The sequence below is a fragment of the Schistocerca cancellata genome, chromosome 1 (genome assembly GCF_023864275.1).
Source record: "Schistocerca cancellata isolate TAMUIC-IGC-003103 chromosome 1, iqSchCanc2.1, whole genome shotgun sequence".
NCBI classification, from domain to species: Eukaryota; Metazoa; Arthropoda; class Insecta; order Orthoptera; family Acrididae; genus Schistocerca; species Schistocerca cancellata.
Window position 1 is genome coordinate 574,107,668 of NC_064626.1, and position 19,306 is coordinate 574,126,973.

Below are 19,306 nucleotides of genomic sequence, written 5' to 3' on the forward strand. Positions count from 1 at the left end.
GCAGGCATCAGCAGAGCGACCCCTGTGTTGTCAGGGTCAACAGGGTACATGGCGCCCCCACCACAACGGACTGGCTACCATGCTGGATATTAGGTGCAACGAAGTCCATGGTTGTTGTCTCCGCAAAAAGCGGCACTGCACAGTGCATGGTGGAAATCGCACCCAGGAATGTATCCCTGCCCAAGTGATGGAGAACAAGTGGGACGGCAATGCCACAACGAGAAAGGTCTCAATGCATGATGGGTACAATGGACCATGTAAGGCGTCCTTCCCCAATTGACTCGCTCTTCGGAAGAATTTGGAAATATGGAGGTCAAACCCGAGAGGGGGACCATCACATATAGGCCGAAACATTTGAGACTCCTTTTAGTTGCCTCTTATGACAGGCAGGAATACTGTGGGCCTATTATAACTCCCCGAACCTGCAGGGGAGAACAGAATAGTACCAGGTTTTCCCAGGAAAAATTAAGTGCGTTAGTTATGAGAAGAAATCAGACTGTGAAAGTTTTCTCAGGCAGGATTCGAAAGCTAAATGCACAAACATTCAAACTGTCACCAAATGGGGAGACGAATAAAATGCTGTTACAAGAGGACGACAACAGGGCATTAGACGTGTTTTTGCGGGTAGTTCCACCAGAGATGTCACGTCGGGTGAGAATGGAGAATCCCAGTGGCCTTGCGGCGGCTCTAAGGATTGCCGCATACTTAGAGGATGTAGATTATGCGACAAAGCAAAGACCTGGTTAGCAGGAGAAGGCTTGAGCCACCATGTTGTAGGTTACGTGGGGTGGTGGATAATAAAGTGGAGTCATTGGGTACGACGGTGCTTCAATTTGTGATCACAAGAACTAAGTTTAGTGAGCAGGTAGAGGTGTTACCATGTGGGGGCGAGGGGTATTCGGTGATTCTCGGGCTGGACTTCCTAAACAAACATCGTGCGAAGATAGATCTTTGGCAACAAACAGTGGAACTCAGTGGAACAATGTTTTGCAAGGGGGAAACGGTTGCAAATGGACGAATGTCACAAGGTGCACTTAACGCAAAGGTGACGCCAGCTACACTGCGAATAGATTCATTAAAGGTCAATCAGCAGGATAACATACCGGCAGGTACAGGGAAGGTAATCTGGGTTTCGATAAATACGGACTTACCAAAGGAGGCATTGTACATTGTGGAGCCATTCTCGAGTTATGAGGAGTTGGATAATGCGCACTGTTTTGTGCAAAGGAGTTTAGCTCACGCAAGTCATGTGGAAGGAGATTATAGGGTTCCTGTAAGTATGGATAACTTTGGGAGAGTGGATTTTAGCTTCTCGAAAGGGCTGTAACTGGCCACATTGGGGGTTTTTGATGAAGATGACCTCTATAGGGAGGATTTAGATATGAGCCATAAGCAAAACTTCGATGCAGCGCAATTGAGGGGAAAATTACAGCATTTCAGGGAGATGACAGGGTTGCATTGGAGGAATTGTTATTGAAATTTAGCGATTTATTCGGAGTGGTTTACCGGCAACACTGATTACGAAGCATCACATACCAACAGAGGATAATACACCAGTGTTTAGGAAACCATACAGGGTAGCATATCATATGCAATTGCTACTAGAGGAGTTTATAGAACGACAACTATGGGATGGAATCATAGAGCATAGCGATCGTCCATATTCAAGCAATGTAGTTCTCATACCTAAGAAGTCAGCGGATGGTACAAGGAAATATAGGTTTTGTTGTGATTATAGGTTTCTGAATGCAAAAACCATTTTGGACGCATATCTGATTCTGAATATCACAGACATATTGGATAATATGGGACAATGTAAGTATTTTACGATGATAGATTTATGGAGTGGATACCACCAGTTGGAAGTAACGCCAGACGATAGGGCAAAGACAGGTTTTACTGTTCCTGTGGGACACTATCAGTATATATGTATGTTGTTTGGGTTGAAGAATGCACCGGCCACTTTTCAGCAATTATTAGATGGTATTTTAAGGGGATTGAAACCAAAGACATGTATGGTTTACCTAGATGACATTATAGTATTTTCAAAGGATACACCAGAACATGTATCACGTCTAAGAGAAGTTGACATTAAGTTTAGAAAAATGTAATTTTGCACAGACACAAGTCAAATATTTAGGTCATGTAATCAGTGAACAAGGGGTTCAAACTGATCCTCGGTTAACAGAAGCAGTTCAAAATTTTCTGACACCACATACAACGAAGCAATTACAACAGTGTATTGGGTTACGTTCATATTATCATAAATTTGTAAATTATTTTGTGAAAATAGCTGAGCCGTTAACAAAGCTTTTAAAGAAAGCTGTTAAATTTCAATGGAGAGAGGAATGCTAGTAAGCTTTTGATGAATTAAAAATGAGATTTGTTTCTGGTCAGGTGTCGATGTTTCCGAATTTTGAAGAAGACTTCATATTATTGTGTGACACTTCATATGGCGCAGTAGGATGTGTTCTGAGGCAAATGGTAAAGGGACAGGAGCATCCAGTGGCGTATGCTTCCAGACAGTTAAATAGGGCAGAGCGGATGCATTCCACAATGGAAAAGGAGATGTTGGCTGTAATATATGGAGTAACCTATTTTTGTTGTTACCTTTATGGTAGAAAGTTTAAGGTCGTGACAGATCATGAGGCATTGAGATGATTACTGGGACTCAAGGATCCTTCTAGTCGGTTAACACTCTGGGCTCTAAAATTGAGTGAGTTTGACTTTGAAGTAATTCATAAGCCAGGGAAGAAACAAGGGAATGCAGATGTATTAAGTCGCAAGTTAGACGCATTAGAGGTAATGGGTAAGAGAGTCACGGAATGGCAAAGGGCACAATCAGAGGAAGAGGAGTACCAGGGTTTTAGAACTCAACCACATTTCATTGTGGAGGGAAATTTGTCGTGTAGAGTTACCAGGTGTGGACCACGGGTAGTGGTACCAACAAATTTGAGAGAGGAAGTCTTAAAGCAGGCCCATGATCATGTGCTTTCAGGACATGGGGGTCATCGAGCAACGGAAAGGCAAGTAGCAGAATGATTTTGGTGTCGCACTTGGAGAAGGGATGTGGAACAATTGTGTATCGTGTGCGCAGTGAGCGGATGTGATGTGCACAAGAATTCCATTGCAATGGTTACCAGAGGCTTCGAAACCTTTCGAAGTTATCAGGCTAGATGTCTACGGGCCATATAACAAAACGCCAACAGGGAATCATTACGTTTTAACTATAATTGATCACTTTCTGTGGTTTCTAGCCATGGTCACAATACCAGACCAACAGGCAAATACGGTAGCACAAGCTTTAGTCAATAGCTGGTTATTGAAGTTCAGGGTGCCTGATATCATAATTACGTATCAGGAAAAGAAAATTGATGTCTGAATTAATGACACAGTTGTGTCGGTTATTGAGAATTAAAAAATTATGGACCAGTCCATTTCATCTGGCAGCGAATGGGAGAATCTTCCATACATGGTATCGAGTTATAACACCAAAATGCATTTGGGGGTCGGAATGTCACTGTTCGAGGTGGTCTATGGAAGAAAGATGCCATCACTGTTTGACGTTCTATGTCCGAATTCGATAGCTAAAGGGGACGCATTGAGGAAATTTGCACAAACAATACAGGAAGTCTGAAAGAGGGTACAGAAGGCCAATATGAAGGCGTTGGAAAGGCAGGAAGAACAGAATAAGCGGTTGGGACCTTTACCATAGTACAGGGTAGGTCAATGGGTACTGATCACAAATCCATATACACTTAAGGAAAATTCTTGACGAAGTACCAGGGACCATACCAGGTCATGGAGATGACTTCGCCTGTAAATGGTGAAGTGCAGCTGCCAACAAAAACCTCCGTTATCCACGTAAGTAGAGTAAAGCCTTTTAAAGGAATGGAGGACAGATTACCTCAATTACAAGGAAGTGACCCAACTGCAGAGGCTACGCAAAGCAAACAGAAATAGTTGCATTTTTTTGTTTGTTGTTTTAGTTTTGTCATTGTATGGGGGAGACTATTTTCAGAAAATTCGATAGGAGCTGAGTACACTATCAGGAATTTTTGAAGATGTCATAAGATGCTGTACTGACTTGTAGTGGGAAGGGGTTCTGGAGATATTGCAAATACAGAATCTGACACATTTAAACTCAACGTTAAATCCAGAGTTTTTGGAAACATTGCATTCCTTTATTGATGCACAGGAAGGATCTATCACGGTTAATAAAGTACTGGAACACATTCGAACGTTACAACAGTATCGCACCGACAGAATAATGAAAGTAAGCATTTCAGCCACAGGGTGTGCCATTTTTCTATTTTTATTGAGTATAGCTTTGTGGAAGGTGTGGAAACGTGCACCAGTAGAGGAGGTACCAACACATCAGTTGCCTACGGCATTGGTAACCAGTGTAAAAAGTGTATAGGGGTAGGATTAATGTTTTTACATTCTCATTAGTTTTAGTCTGTAGCATATAAGTTTTGTGAACAAGGTAAGTTTATGCAGTCACAGGCCATGCCTGTTATATTTCAATTCGAGACGAACCTTACTGAAAGGAGGGAGGAGTGCTGTGCTAGTATTAGTCTAGTCATAAGAAAGGGGAATTTTGTTAAAATTAAGCAAAGACGTGGTTGGGCAATGAAGTCTGGGGCCGCTGGCAGTGTGTGGTAATAATCGGCAGTCAATAGGCCTGGCAGAGTAAACATGGCACGAAGCTGCAGCAGCGTATTGCACATACAATTTGTTTGGTGTGAAGCAACAGCAAGGCAGGAAACTGCAGTGTTGCTTGAAGTTATTGCGATGTATGAGGCAGGGCACTAGGCCAGAGCCAGGAGGGCGATGTGTAAGTGGCTGACATATGGGAATTTACCCCTGCCATAGTTTCTGTCTCTATCTATGACACTACGTCAGAAGTGAGGGGAAAAGCAGTATAAATAGTCAGGCACTTTTAGCTAGAGATGAGTGTGTGCCAGGTCAGCTGAGAGTCGGGATGGACCTCTGCTGGTCTACGCTTATAGGGGACAGTCTGGCAGCAATGTTGTAAATATTCTGTGTAACCTGTACTTTATTTCTATGTACTTGTTCAGGCTGTATTCCGCCTCTGGGGAAACAACACAGGTGTGGGACGGAACAGCAGCTGGGTACTTGGAGACTGCATGGTCTACCTGAAGGACGGCAGTGATAGCAGTCTGCAATGGGTCCAGGACGGGCCACGTTCGCTTTCCACCTAACATACTGGGGTTCGGGCGAGGCGTATGCTGCGGGAGGAGCTGCAGCGCTGAAAGTGTCAGGGACGGCAGCGGGTGTTGCCATCCGGCAAACACCTTTAGCGGCAAGCATCCGGGAGGGTGCGGGTTCGAGTCCAGTACTGTCCTGGGAGCAATGGCAGCTTAGGGCCATGGGTGACCAGTACATCCACCTTCGTCCCATGGTAAGACAGAACAGGCCAAACGGGGCGCAAGGCGGCGGGGACCAGAGACTGTAACAGTCTCCGGAATTGCGGGCAACTACACACACAAGACACGACACATTGGCGAGCGGCAACGTGGCAAGTGCGGTCGACTCCCAGCTGAGCGGCCTTGATGATGGAGCAGCGGCATCAGCATACCAGGAGTTGCTGAGCCGGCTGGACTCGTGGGACAACGCTGCGGGCAGCATGCTGATACTATGCTGCAGCCGTCGTAGTACTGTAAATTACGTGAATAAAGGAATACTTCCAAATACCACTGTATCACTCTGCACTACCCCTTGGCGCTAATGAACTTGCTTGCCCTCCTGACGAAATACAGAGCGGTGGGTCCTGGCTTCAGCTCGGCCTCTGGAGTCCTGGGTTCCACCATCAACACCCCGCAACAGATCAATTGAAGTATTTCTTCTGTTACCCATGGTTTCTTCGTAGTTACCTCCTTTGTAGCTATGTTTTCCTTTCCAATGTCTGTGATGGCCCTTTTCAGAGATGTCTATTCCTCTTCAATTGTACTGCATACTGAGCTATTCCTTACTGCCGTATCTATAGCCTTAGAGAACTTCAACCATATCTTTTCATTCCTTAGTACATCAACATCCCACTTTTTTCTGACTAATGTCTTAACTTCAGCCTACTCTTTATCACTAATATATTGTGATCTGAGTCTATATCTGCTCCTGGGTACATCTTACAATTCAGTATCTGATTTCAGAATTTCTGTCTGACCACGATGTAATTTAACTGAAATCTTCCCATATCACCCGGTCTTTTCCAAGTATACCTTCTCCTCTTGTGATTCTTGAACAGAGTATTCGCTATTACTATCTGAAACTTGTTACAGAACTCAATTAGTCATTCTCCTCACCCATTCTTTGTCCCAAGCCCATGTTCTCCTGTAACCTTTTCTTCTACTCCTTTCCCCACAACTGCATTCCAGTCTCCCATAACTATTAGATTTTCATATCCCTTTACGTACCGTATTACCCTTTGAATATCCTCATACACTTTTTCTATCTCTTCATCTTCAGCTTGCGATGTTGGCATGTAAACCTGAACTATTGTTGTCAGTGTTTGCTGTTGATTCTGATAAGAACAATCCTGTGACTGATCTGTTCACAATAACACACTCTCTGCCCTAACTTCCTATTCATAACGAATCCTACTCCCATATTAACAGAATCTTCCGTCGGTTCTTGGTAGAACAACATTATAATAATAAATGAAAAGCACCAGTTTGCTTTTGTTCTACAATATATAGAACAAAAGCAAACTGGTGCTTTTCATTTATTAATCCTACTCCCTTTATACCATTTCCTGCTGCTGTTGATATTACCCTATACTCATCTGACCAGAAATCATTGTCTTCTTCCCACTTCACTTCACTGACCCCAACTATATCTAGACTGAGCCTTAGCTTTTCCCTTTTCAGATTTTCTAGTTTCCCTACCAAGTTCAAGCTTCTGACATTCCATGCCCCGAGTCGTAGAATGTTATCCTTTTGTTAATTATTCCATCTTTTTCTCATAGTAACCTCCCCTTTGGCAGTCCCCTCCCAGAGATCTGAATGGGAGACTATTCCAGAATCTTTTGCCAATGGAGAAATCATCATGACACTTCTTCAATTACAGGCCACATGTCCTGTGGATACATGTTCAATGCCTTTAATGCAGTGATTTCAATTGCCTTCTGCAACCTCACGCCGTCGATCATTGCTGATTCTCCCGCCTTTAGGGGCAGTTTCCCACCCCTAGGACAAGAGAGTGCCCTGAAACACTGTCCGCTCCTCCACCCTCTTTGACACGGCCGTTCACAGAATGAGAGTGACTTCTTATGCTGGAAGTCTTTGGCCGCCAATGCTGATTATTAATCAAAATTTAAGCAGCAGCGGGATTCAAACCTGGGACCGAAAATGTTTTGATTATGAATCGAAGATGCTACCCCAAGACAATGGGTGGATACAATTTTACTGGCTAACTGCAAGAGTATTAAATGAGTATAAAGCATGATAAAATTTAATGTTATGCAGCTAATTATGTGGAAGTTACAAATTATGTTATATTAAATGAAACTTTATGTGGTTAGAATTACTTTAACTCTCAGCTAGAACTCACTTTCGTCACCTAGTTTATGAACTTTCTTCATCAGAACAGTTTCCCACAAATCAACTATCTCACGACTGTTCCTCTCATTCTCTTCCCTCCACTTCCGAAACAAGTCACGAACCTCTGAAACATAACACAAATAAAGGTTAACAAAAGCAACTGCTTTTTTAAAATTTGTAAACAACCTAGGCACCAGAAAAACTCATTACGACAAGGTAAATAGTGTGCACAAAATCACAAAACAAGCAAATAATGTATTGGAATGAAAGACAGAGTCTGCACAGCTAAGCACTGAAAAATTAAATCGCTACGAGAAAGAAGAGGGAATGTGTCTCATTAACAGTTTAATTCATACACCACCGCAATTCAGGGTTATGTTTCAAAGAGGAATAAAATCAAACAAAATGTCTTTAGGGAAAAAAGTGTAGAGTGTGGCTGGAACCATTTCCCTACAAGTTCCTCCACTTTCACTCATAGCAGAACTAACTTTCTTTCAGCATTCTTTATGATCCTAAGAGATTAGTCTCATGGCCAAGGGCTCAAACTTAACCAAAAGTGAAGGGGCTTCATTGCAAGCTTATCCATATGTTCCCAATGTGTTCCACACCATGGGATTGGGTATTATAATAAATAAAATCTCTTGGAAGCACTTTCTTGAGTGATTTTTGTTTTTTAATGTGCTGTGGTCCATGCGCAAGGATATTAAATGTAGTCTGGCAATGGCAAGGGAAGTGTTTCTGGATAAGAGACTTTTTAACATCAAATACAGAGTTAAGTGGTAGGAAGTCTTTCCTGAAGATATTTGTCTTGAGTGTAGCCTTGTATGGAAGGGAAAAACAGATGATAAACATTTCAGGGACGACTGGGCTAGAAGCTTTTTCAATGTGGTGCTGCAGAAGAATGCTGAAGACTAGATAGGCAGATCATGTAACTAACGAGGAGGTACTAAATAGAACTGGGGAGTAAAGAAATCTGTGGCATAACTTGATTAAAAGTAGTGATTGGTTGATAGGACACATTCTGAGACATCAAGGGATCACTGATTTAGTACAGGAGAGAAGAGGGAGGGGGCTTAAATGGTACAGGCTTTCACAGGACAAACTAGTGTGGAGGGCTGTATCAAACCAGTGTTTGGACTGAAGACCACAACCACAACATAGACAGACAGCGCATGCAAATTTATGTGATACCATGGCACATTTTTTGCAGAGCATCAGAAGTGATCTCTTCACAACAACGAAAAAAGCTAAATGTAACATTCATGCATTCTTGGCAGTCACCTTTATTTTATTGTGGTCTAACCATTCCATGTTCACCCACAAAGTGCCTGGATCAAACTAAATGATACATTGCATGAAAACACCAGCTGTAATGAACAGACATTTTCACTATCTGTACGGTGACACAGCATAGGGCAATACCACATACATAGAACTTACCAGTTGGCATTTAGTGCTCAGTACACCAAGGTGGTGCATTCCTTTCAACATTTTGAGTTGTAAAGAAATGAGCAAATTGTCAATGTGTGATCTATTGTGCAGTTTCTGCCATGATGATCTCAGTGAGTAAGTTGTTTATGGTTCATCTGTTATTCTCTGCCATACGGACAATGTATCAATTGAGAACAGAGGGCCACGAAAGGTAGCAGGTCATGTGTACAACTGTCCCTTGTAAATACCACTGGGTCAGACATTTTCTGCAAACTAGAATAATTTTATCACACACCAAACTGACTAATCCAGAATGGCTGCCGCATGCTATGATGCATCTTCATGCTGCCAGCTGGAAATAGGTCCTGTCCCATTGGCAGATCTCTATCAGGGGAAAAGTAAAGATTGTTGTCATGGGCATCTGAACCCTAATTTTAACACATGTAAAATGCAGACTAGTACTGCATGAATCCTGCTGGAGCAAATACAGAGAAAATCTGAAGAAATGAACCTAAGTAGTGCCACTGAGAGCAATAAACATACTACTGGTCACATTTTTTGGTAAGGATTTTTGTGACCTACAAAATCAATTTCCCCTCCATTTCTTGACTAAATTCTGTGTCATATACACTCAGTACATCCTTTCAAAATATGTGCTGAGTCATGAAGTCACACAAGGAGAAAAGTGTACCATGTGTACTCCAAGCAATACATTATCTGATATTTACATATTCAGACCTCCACATTTGTCTTAGGATGGTCAAAGGAAGCAGGATGGCCCACTCTTATACAAATTTACACACAACTCAGTATAGCTTTCCTCGAATCTACCTAAATTAGATATTTATATAATTTAGGAGTAAAAAAAGCCCATCCACCAAATAGAAGAAGTTTGATGCATCAAAAGGCGCACACAAAAAGAGAAAGAAAACTTCCTAGCTTCAAGAATCAATCATATCTCGTATTACAAGAGAAGTACACATACGAAATACACATGCACACACGTCTGTGCATCTACGTAGTGCCGCCTGGACACAAAATGTCATGATTGCAGTTTGTCTGGTGGATGGGGTGGAAGTTTGTGTCGGAGGGAGGCAGGGAGGGAGGGTTGAAGAGGTGTTGAGACTGGTTGCTAGAGGCTTGGAGGGAAACATCAGTTTCCTGGCTAGGGATGTGGGAGGGAGGGGTGGCAAGTGTACAAGCTAGGCATGTGATGCACAGATACTGGAGGTGGTGGGGAATGGCACACAATGTATGTGACATGGAGACATTAAGTGGGAGGTGGCGAGAGGACACAGAAAAGGGAAACTGTTGGGAGGACAGTGTGGGGATAGTTGGTTAATGGAGACTGAGGCCAGGAAGGTTATGGAAACATTGCAAGGATAACTCCCTTCTGTGTAGTTCACATAGATGGTTCCCCAGGTTGGGAAGCAGCCATTGAAATCAAGCCTGTTGCATTCAACTGCATGAGGAGCTACTGGGTGGTCAACTCTGTTTTTGGCCACAGTCTGGTGGTGGTCACTCATTCCAGTGGACACCTGTTTGGTTGTCATGCCGACATAAAACACTGCACAGTGATTGCAGAAGATTTGCCATATGACATGTCCACAATGACATGGCTGCATTAACAGGTAGCTTTGCCTCTGACTAACCACTGTATTTCATCTCCAAATCAACCCACCTCTCCACACAGATTGCTCTTGGCAGAATTTTACACTTTTCCTCTTTCTCATGTGCAATTAAATATCCTCACATCTCAGAACCCTCCCAATGTCCTCAAGGAAATTTCTTGCATCCCTTTCATTCCCTAAAATCACACTCTGTTATCAAGTTCCTTTAAGACCATCTAATGCTTTCATTCATCCAAGTCCTGCATCATTTCCTGTTTTCCTAGCAATATCCTAGACAAATGGACCACTGCTCCATTTACCTGCGTCAGTTCAGAAAAGTATCCCTTTTCTCATCAAAACCCAGTCCCTCATCCTGTTCCTTAAATGCTGCCTAAGCCATGGAGCCCTCAACTCACCTCTCCCAAAAATGCTAACCATAAGAAATCCATTTTCTGGATCCCATCCCTCCTTCTTAATAACTTCACCTTTTCAGATTCCCCCAGTCCCTATTCACAACAAATATGATACTACAGAAGCATACCACCGTGGCACAGATATCTCAGTACCACCACTGCTCCCTCTGCAATATACTTTATTACACAATCCTAACTACCTACACCACATCTTCAAAATTGAAACCATTATCCTCCAAGAGTATTTCAGACAACACCTTCATAAACTGTCCAACCTGTTGACATTCCCGCCTTGGAGCACTGTTATCCATCAACACTTCTCCTACTCACAGTGAACTGCTTGTTAAACCCTCACAGGATCCATAACCTGCTTAGCTGACCTTTTAAATTTGTCTCATCCTCCACTGTAGCTGGCTATTGTGCTCCCACTGAGAGAATTTCCACTTTTATAGACCAACAGCTTCAACCAACTGCCATAAACCTAGCCTCGCACATCAAGATACTAACTATTTCCTTTACCAATGCTCCACCATCCCCACCCTTTTACCTCCTGAATCCCTACTTGTTACTACTGCCCTTGCCACCATCAAATACTACATCTCCTAACATCCTACACGCTCTAAAGCCAATACCTCATTTCTCATACTCATTATCAACCACATCCTAAATACAACTGCTTCTCCTATTGGGGGGCGGGGGAGATCAATAAAGGAAATCCATGGCACAGCCATGTGTACCCACATGCCACCCCCCTATACCAACCTGTAGGGATAGCAGTAGACCGTAATTGGCTCATGCCTGACAGCTAGTGATCAGCTGACTGCGAAACATCAGCTGAATTCATGTGAGAGCCACAAGGAATGCTGGCAATTGACTGATCTTTGCTAAGGTGCAGAGTTTCCATGCAGTGAACTTTAATTTGCTTATTTCTTTTTTACTTTTGCTTGTTTGCTGATGTGCTAGTGGAGACTGTATGGTTAATATTGATTGCAATTAATTAATTTATTTTTCTTTTAATGTATGGGATGTATGCCACACTACATGTCATTAGAAATAAAGTATTGAGTTTAATTTGCATACAGTTGTCCTCTGTACATGGACACCATATTGATTGCTGGTCTCACACTTCAAACTGATGCCAGTGACAAACCTTTCTATGGGCCATATACAAAAAGCCTTCTTAGCCTCCCAAAACCCCAACCCTTGTCTGTTTCAGGTTTATTAATGATATCGTCATGATCTGGACTCAGGGCCAAGACACCCCTATCCTGATTCCTCCTCAACCTCAACTCCTCCTCCCCCGCCCACTTCACCTGGTCATCCTCAACTCATTGCACCACCTTGTTGGATATTGACGTCCACATCTCTAATGGCTCCATTCACCTTCGTTCATATTAAACCTACTAACCATCAATAGTGCCAGAATTTTCAATCTGACGTCCCTTCCACACCAAAATTCCCTACCCCATATAACATCGGCACCTGTGGCTAGCATATCTAGCAATGGGAACTCCCTTGCATAGTATGCTGAACTTCACGAGAGCCTTCACAGACAGGTATTAACCACCAAACCTAGACCACAAACAGATTTCCTGTGCCATATGCTAACACAGCTGCAATGCTCTCAATCAGGCCCAAGAATCAGCTACGAAGGAGCATTCCCTCTCATCACCCAGTACTACCCTGGACTGGAACAACTCAACCATAACCTTCATCAGGGTTGTGATTCTCTATCATTGTACTCTGAAATGAGGGACATTCTACCTAAGATCCCACTTGTCCCTCCTAAAGCGGTATTCTGTCATGCACCCACCCTACAGAACACCCTAGTTCATCCCTATGCCACTCCCAATCCCCTTCCCACAGGGATCATATCCCGGTGGAAGACCCAGGTGCAAATCCACCCAACCAGCACTTCCTATTCCAATCCTGTCACAGGCTCCTCCCACCCCTTAACAGGCCAGGCCACCTGTGAAAGCAGCTGTTTCATTCACCAACTCTGCAGCAAGCACTCCGGAGCTTATGTCATTATGACAACCAAACAGCCACCCAGCAAAACAAATGATCATTGCCAAACTGCGGCAAAAAATGAAGTTGACCATCCAGTGGCACAAAATGCTTAATTCCAATCACTGCTTCACAACCTGGTCCACACAGGTTCTTCTTTCCATCACCAGCTTTTCTGAATCACACAGATAGTAATTATCTTTGCAACATATCCTTTGCTCCCATAACCTTCCTCTCTGTCAATCCACTGTCCTCACACACTCCACCCAATAGTTCCCTATTCATCTGTCCTATCATCCATCCTAATTCACATCACCTTCACCTTGTGCCTTTCACCACCAGCTCTGGCACCCATGCATTAAATGCCTATGCCATAAACATGCCACCACTCCCTGCCACATTTCTCACCAGCAAACCAGCTGTATCTCTCTGAGCCACTAGCTATCCACCCCCAACCCTTCTTCCTGCCTTTCCCGCCCTCTGCCCACCCACCTGACAAAATCCCCAGGACACCCTTCCACTTGCTGAACTACAATCACGGCACTGTGAGTCCAGCTGGGACTATGTAGGGGCACAGACAAGTGTTTTTTGTATGCCATATGTATTTGTGCTGTAGTTCCAGGTAGGAATGATCCTGAAAGCTAGCAATGTTTATTTCTTTTTCCGTGTGCCTGTTGACGACACAATCTTTCTACTATTCAGTGAGTAGTCTCCTTCACTCCTAAATTACACGGTCCACTCACATTAATGTGACCACTGGCTACGTTCAATGTCAACATGTAATAACCACTCACAGATGGCAAGTGGCAGCACTAGCAGTGGCGAGTAGACAAAGCGTGTTATGGTGACCTGAAAACAGTGGAGTTGCCGTAACGCAGAAATGGAGTGATTTATTTGGCGTCTGAAAGGGCATGAACACTGGCTTTCACACCAAGAGTGGAAGCATTTCCGAAATGGCAATTTGCAAATTGTTCACCTGGTGCTGTGGTTAAAGTATATCATGCATGGAAAAATGGCACTATCCAAAATAGCTGTCAAGATGACTGTGGTGCATCATAGACCACAAAAGACAGGGGTGAATATCAGTTGCAGAAATGTATATGAGCAGGCAGGCGTGCAACTGTTGAGCAACTGACCGCCAAATGAACCAAGCAGCTCCCAACAGTGTTTCCTCAACAACCGTTCAGTGAATGTTGCTGCATATGGGCCTCTGCAGCAAGTGCCTGGTTCTTGCAGCCACACCAACTGCTGGTCATCAGTGACGAAGACTGAAATTTGTGTGCCAATAACACAACTGGACACCCATTGTGTGGCAATAGGTAACCTCTTCAGATGAATCACATTTTATGCTCCATCGGAAAGCTAGCCATTCACCTCTAGGGCATGAAATGTCAAAGCACACACCCTGTAACAACTGCTGGGAAGGTCCAAGCTACAGGAGGGAGTGTTATGGTCTGGGGAATGTTTTCGTGGCATCCCCTGGGTGATCTTGTCATTCTGGAAGGTACAGTGGATCAACACCTGTGCATCTACCCTTGAGGACCATGTCCAACCCTACATGCAGTATCTTTCCCCGGCACAATGCCATCTACCATCAGAACAATGGAACATGTTATGCAGCTCACAGTGTGTGTGCATGTTTTGAAGAACACCAGGAGAATTTACTGTACTCCCCTAGCCACCAAACTCCCCAGATTTAAACCCAATCAAATATATTCAGAATCGTCACAATCAGGCTGTTAGTGCCATGCATCAACTGGTCATGGTACTGGAGACAGCATGCCTCCCCATCCCTGTTAGTAACTTCCATAACCTCACTGTCACACTTAGTGCCCATTAGTGCTGCCCAAGGTAGTATTTCAGGCTTCTGACTGGTGGTCACATTAATGAGACTGGACAGTGGACACTATGTGATCAAAAGTATCCGGACACCCCCAAAAACATACATTTTTCACATTAAGTATGGAGTAGCTGGCAGCTACAGCCACGTACTCCATATCAGCGACCTCAGTAGTCACTAGACATCGTGAGAGAGCAGAATGGGGTGCTCTGCAGAACTCTCGTACTTCAAACGTGGTCAGGTGATGGGGTGTCACTTGGGTCATATGTCTGTACACGAGATTTCCACACTCCTAAACATCCCTAGGTCCACTGCTTCCGATGTGATAGCGAAGTGAAAACATGAAGGGACATGTACAGCACAAAAGCGTACAGGTCAACCTACTCTGTTGACTGACAGAGACTGCCAACAGTTGAAGAGGGTCGTAATGTGTAATAGGCAGTCGTCTATCCAGACGATCACACAGAAATTCCAAACTGCGCCAGGATCCACTGCAAGTACTATGACAGTTAGGCAGAAGGTGAGAAAACTTGGATTTCATGGTCGAGCAGCTGCTCATAAGCCACACATCACGCCGGTAAATGCCAAACAATGCCTCACCTGGTGTAAGGAGCATAAACATTGGACCATGAACAGTGGGAAAACATTGTGTGGAGTGATGAATCACGGTGCACAATGTGGCAATCCGATGGCAGGGTGTGGGTATGGCGAACGCCCGGTGAACGTCATCTGCCAGCATGTGTAGCGCCAACAACAAAATTCGGAGGCAGTGATGTTATGGTGTGGTCGTGTTTTACACGGAGGGGGCTTGTACCCCTTGTTATTTTGCATAACACTATCACAGCACAGGCCTACATTGATGTTTTAATCACCTTCTTGCTTCCCACTGTTGAAGGCAATGCGAGGATGACGACTGCATCTTTCGACATGATTAAGCACCTGTTGATAATGCACGGCCTGTGGCAGAGTGGTTACACAACAATAACATCCCTGTAATGGACTGGCCTGGACTGAGTCCTGACCTGAATCCTATAGAACACCTTTGGGATGTTTTGGAATGTCAACTCCACGCCAAGCCTCACCGACCGACATCGATACCTCTTCTCAGTGCAGCACTCCAAGAAGAGTTGGCTGTCATTCCCCAAGAAACCTGCATCTGATTGAACGTATGCCTACGAGAGTGGAAGCCGTCATCAAGTCTAAGGGTGGGCTAACAAGATATTGAATTCCAGGATTACCTTTGGAGGGCGCTATGAACTTTTATGTCATTTTCTGCCAGGTGTCTGGATTCTTCTGATCACATAGTGTACTTACATTCTGCCACAACTTTCCTACTACATTTAAAATAAATACTTCCACTATCTACCTTCTTGCATAAGTACACGAACATAACTATACCATCTATGCTCTGTTTAGTGACCTCAAATGCCCAAATGAACATGTCTATATACTGCCTCTCCTCTGTTTACTGACCTCAAAGGCCCCAATGAAAATGTCACTGTGTTGGCCCAGAACCTCAATTGACTTTCATTGCCAATACTACGAATTTCTGTTGTCTAGGAACAAAACAATGCCATTCCCTTAACAAGTTGATCTCTAGATTCTGGGACTGATTATTCCAGTTAGATATTCTACAAGTACCAATGTGTAGCCTACTGTAAACAAAACTATAACCTTATGATTGAGTGACGTCGCACAGTAGTTGAGGCAATGGACTAGCTAGCATTAAGGAGGAATGGGGTTCAAATCACCATCTGGTCATCTACATTTATGTATTCCGTAGTTTAGTCGTATGGATATTAGGTCGGCATTGGAATAAATGACAATTATTCACAGTAACAGAAGTGACTCCCCTGTTAATTTTAGCTCTATGTAATAAGCATAAATAGTTAATTACTGACACAGTCTCTAACAACTCATTTCTTTATTAATGTATTCAGTCTGGAGGTGACTGGCGATAATACAACCAGACTAACTCCATGTAATATGTTCACTGGGCAAGAGCTTTTTCACGTTGACTCATCTTAGCAATTTACTACCATTGCAAAGGCCAGACCTTTAAATTAAATCTAGTAAAATATTTTTCATAATTTGTATTAAAATCCCTGGGTCGACAGAAGCGTCCGATCCCACGCGTCTGCTTTGTCCCGTGACGTAAGGGTGTTGTCGTGTGTGACGTCATGAAGGCGTGGAGTTTGGTTTGAGTGTGGCTGTCTCCAGTTCTGTTTTATCTTATTTTATTTACTTTTCTGATCTGTTCGTTCTATCTCGTGAGATTTTTTTTTTTAAAGACAAAAAACACTAATCAGCTACTGAAGCATCTTTATCTTCTATGGGTTGCAGGGGTTACGACCCCTGGGGAGGTGGGTGGGTATTCATGCATGGCTGTCTTCACTTACACGTTGTATCTACGCAAGGCGTCTAAATTTGTTTATATTTAGTTTGCCCCCCACCCAAAACACCCCATTTCCAGCGCTTGTCCCGTTAGTGTCATTAGGCTTCTTGTGGAAAGTGTGTGTGTTTTTTGTTTCCGCCATATTTGTGACGTCATGGGTCAAAGCAGACGGGTGGGATCGGATGCTTCCGTATTTCCAAATCCCTGAATAGCACAAAAAGCGATACTCACACCTTTCGCATATGTGCATAACAAACTTAATAACACTTTTTGATAACACAAACAAGCTTGCTGAAGAAGTACTGAAGATTTAACAGTTCCAACGTTAATATTAATATTTCACAATACATTATTATAATCACTCTGGAAGTAAATGCTAAGATGTAAAAGCTTGTGCAGTAATGAAGCACAAGGCAAAGTCCTATCAACTTGAGACTAAATCAAAATGTCATAAATGTTTGTGGTGGAGGTGTACTCAAACGACTTTACTGAAGTCGCATTTTGCTAATTTATCATTGGCGATATGTCATTTATTACTGTGTATACGTGTAACTAACACACCTGCATGCAGTTAAGATACACACACAGTAATAGGGCGAATATAATACTGTTTACTGGTGACAAGAGAAATTAATTCTTCATGAAGACTGGCTTACTCCACTGTCTTCACCAAAAATGCATTTCAAAAACAAATAAACACGATGTTAAATAAGCCTAACGAGGTCTGACACTCGACCACATGATCTAGTGCCTGGCCAACTGAACACAATACCGACTAATACAATGGCAAGTAAAATTAATTCTTAATGATAATGGATTCCTCCGCCCGCTCTCTTGTAAAACTATGCCTAATGCCTGTGAAACGCGACAATAAACCTAACACCCATGCATCTGTAATTTGCGATTTCTTACCAGACCAACTAAGTTTTCCGGAATTCCAAGACATGTTTATTAATTTGTTCCTGTCTGCTTATTTCAAAACAGCCCACATCATAGATGGACAGAGAATTCAACACTAAAGATGTACCACTTTTAGTATTTGTATATACTATATTTTTAAGCAAAGTCCTTCCAAAGTGTAGAGTAGAAACAATATATGAATTGTAAAAACACAAACTCCAAACGAAATTTACAAAAAATTGAAATACCCCCGGAGGAACACCAAAACAACGCCAAATTATAAGAAGTGCAAGGCTCATTCATAGCGCACAAATATCTAAATTAAGACTCTATGGGCTCATCTCGGGGAAACAGGGAACGTCATTAGTGCTCGTAGTGGCCTGTCAGTGAAATTCGAAAACACGAAACTACAGTGCGAAAAGCCCTTTGCGAAATGTAACTATTGGATGACAATATTTCTCAAAAGTGGGCCTGATAATCTGGTAGTAAAGTGTGTACCTAGAAACGTTTTTGTGACCTTGCGATGCAATATATTCGAGAAATCTCAATCAAAAACTATGTTTAGCTTCTCGTAGCTGGGGTTCACAGCCATGTAAAATGTTGTAAATGACAAACTCGTCGTCTTTTGACTGTAAAACAATTTATTTGTAAAACTCAATGCTCCAGTTTTGACAGTGTGGCGATGAGCAAGTGTTAATAATTGCCCTTTGTCACGTGCAAAATCTGGTTTGGTATGACATACAAGCTGGTTTCATTCCAATGTGATCCTTATTATGACCTTGTTGTATTACCCTCTTTCAGTTACATTGTAAATGTGTTGCTCATATACTGGTAAATTTTTGCTCGCATCCGTAATATTTGGTGGGGAAAATGATTTCGTATTTGTTTTTGCTTCCTATGAAACAGAAGCCGGTTTTGTAGCATGGTATTCTGTGGACTGGAGTCGTGTCTATTTGTAAATGATTACGGATCCGTACATGAAATCTCGTTTTAATTGCATTGCAAGTATATTACTCTTATTCTAAATAATTTTTGTTTGCATCCGTTTTCGTACTTTCTCGCATTTACCTCCGAAATTTTCATTGTAGAGGATGATTCTAATACATCGGTTTCTGTTAAAATATATCGCTTGGAATAGCTGTTAATAA

The 19,306-nt window shown here is 42.8% G+C and overlaps 1 protein-coding gene across 1 annotated transcript in view; it reads right to left on the reverse strand.

Annotated features, from left to right (window-relative positions):
• The window catches only part of LOC126161877 (ER membrane protein complex subunit 2-like), a 72,204-nt gene extending 53,877 nt beyond the window's left edge, over nt 1-18,327 (reverse strand). The window contains exons 1-2 of the mRNA XM_049918010.1: nt 18,171-18,327; nt 7,573-7,686 (exon numbers count right to left, since the gene is read on the reverse strand). Of these exons, the coding sequence (XP_049773967.1) occupies nt 7,573-7,686; nt 18,171-18,204 (148 nt within the window). The 5' untranslated portion in view covers nt 18,205-18,327. The remainder of the gene's footprint in view (nt 1-7,572; nt 7,687-18,170) is intronic.
• Nucleotides 18,328-19,306: the final 979 nt, after the last annotated feature.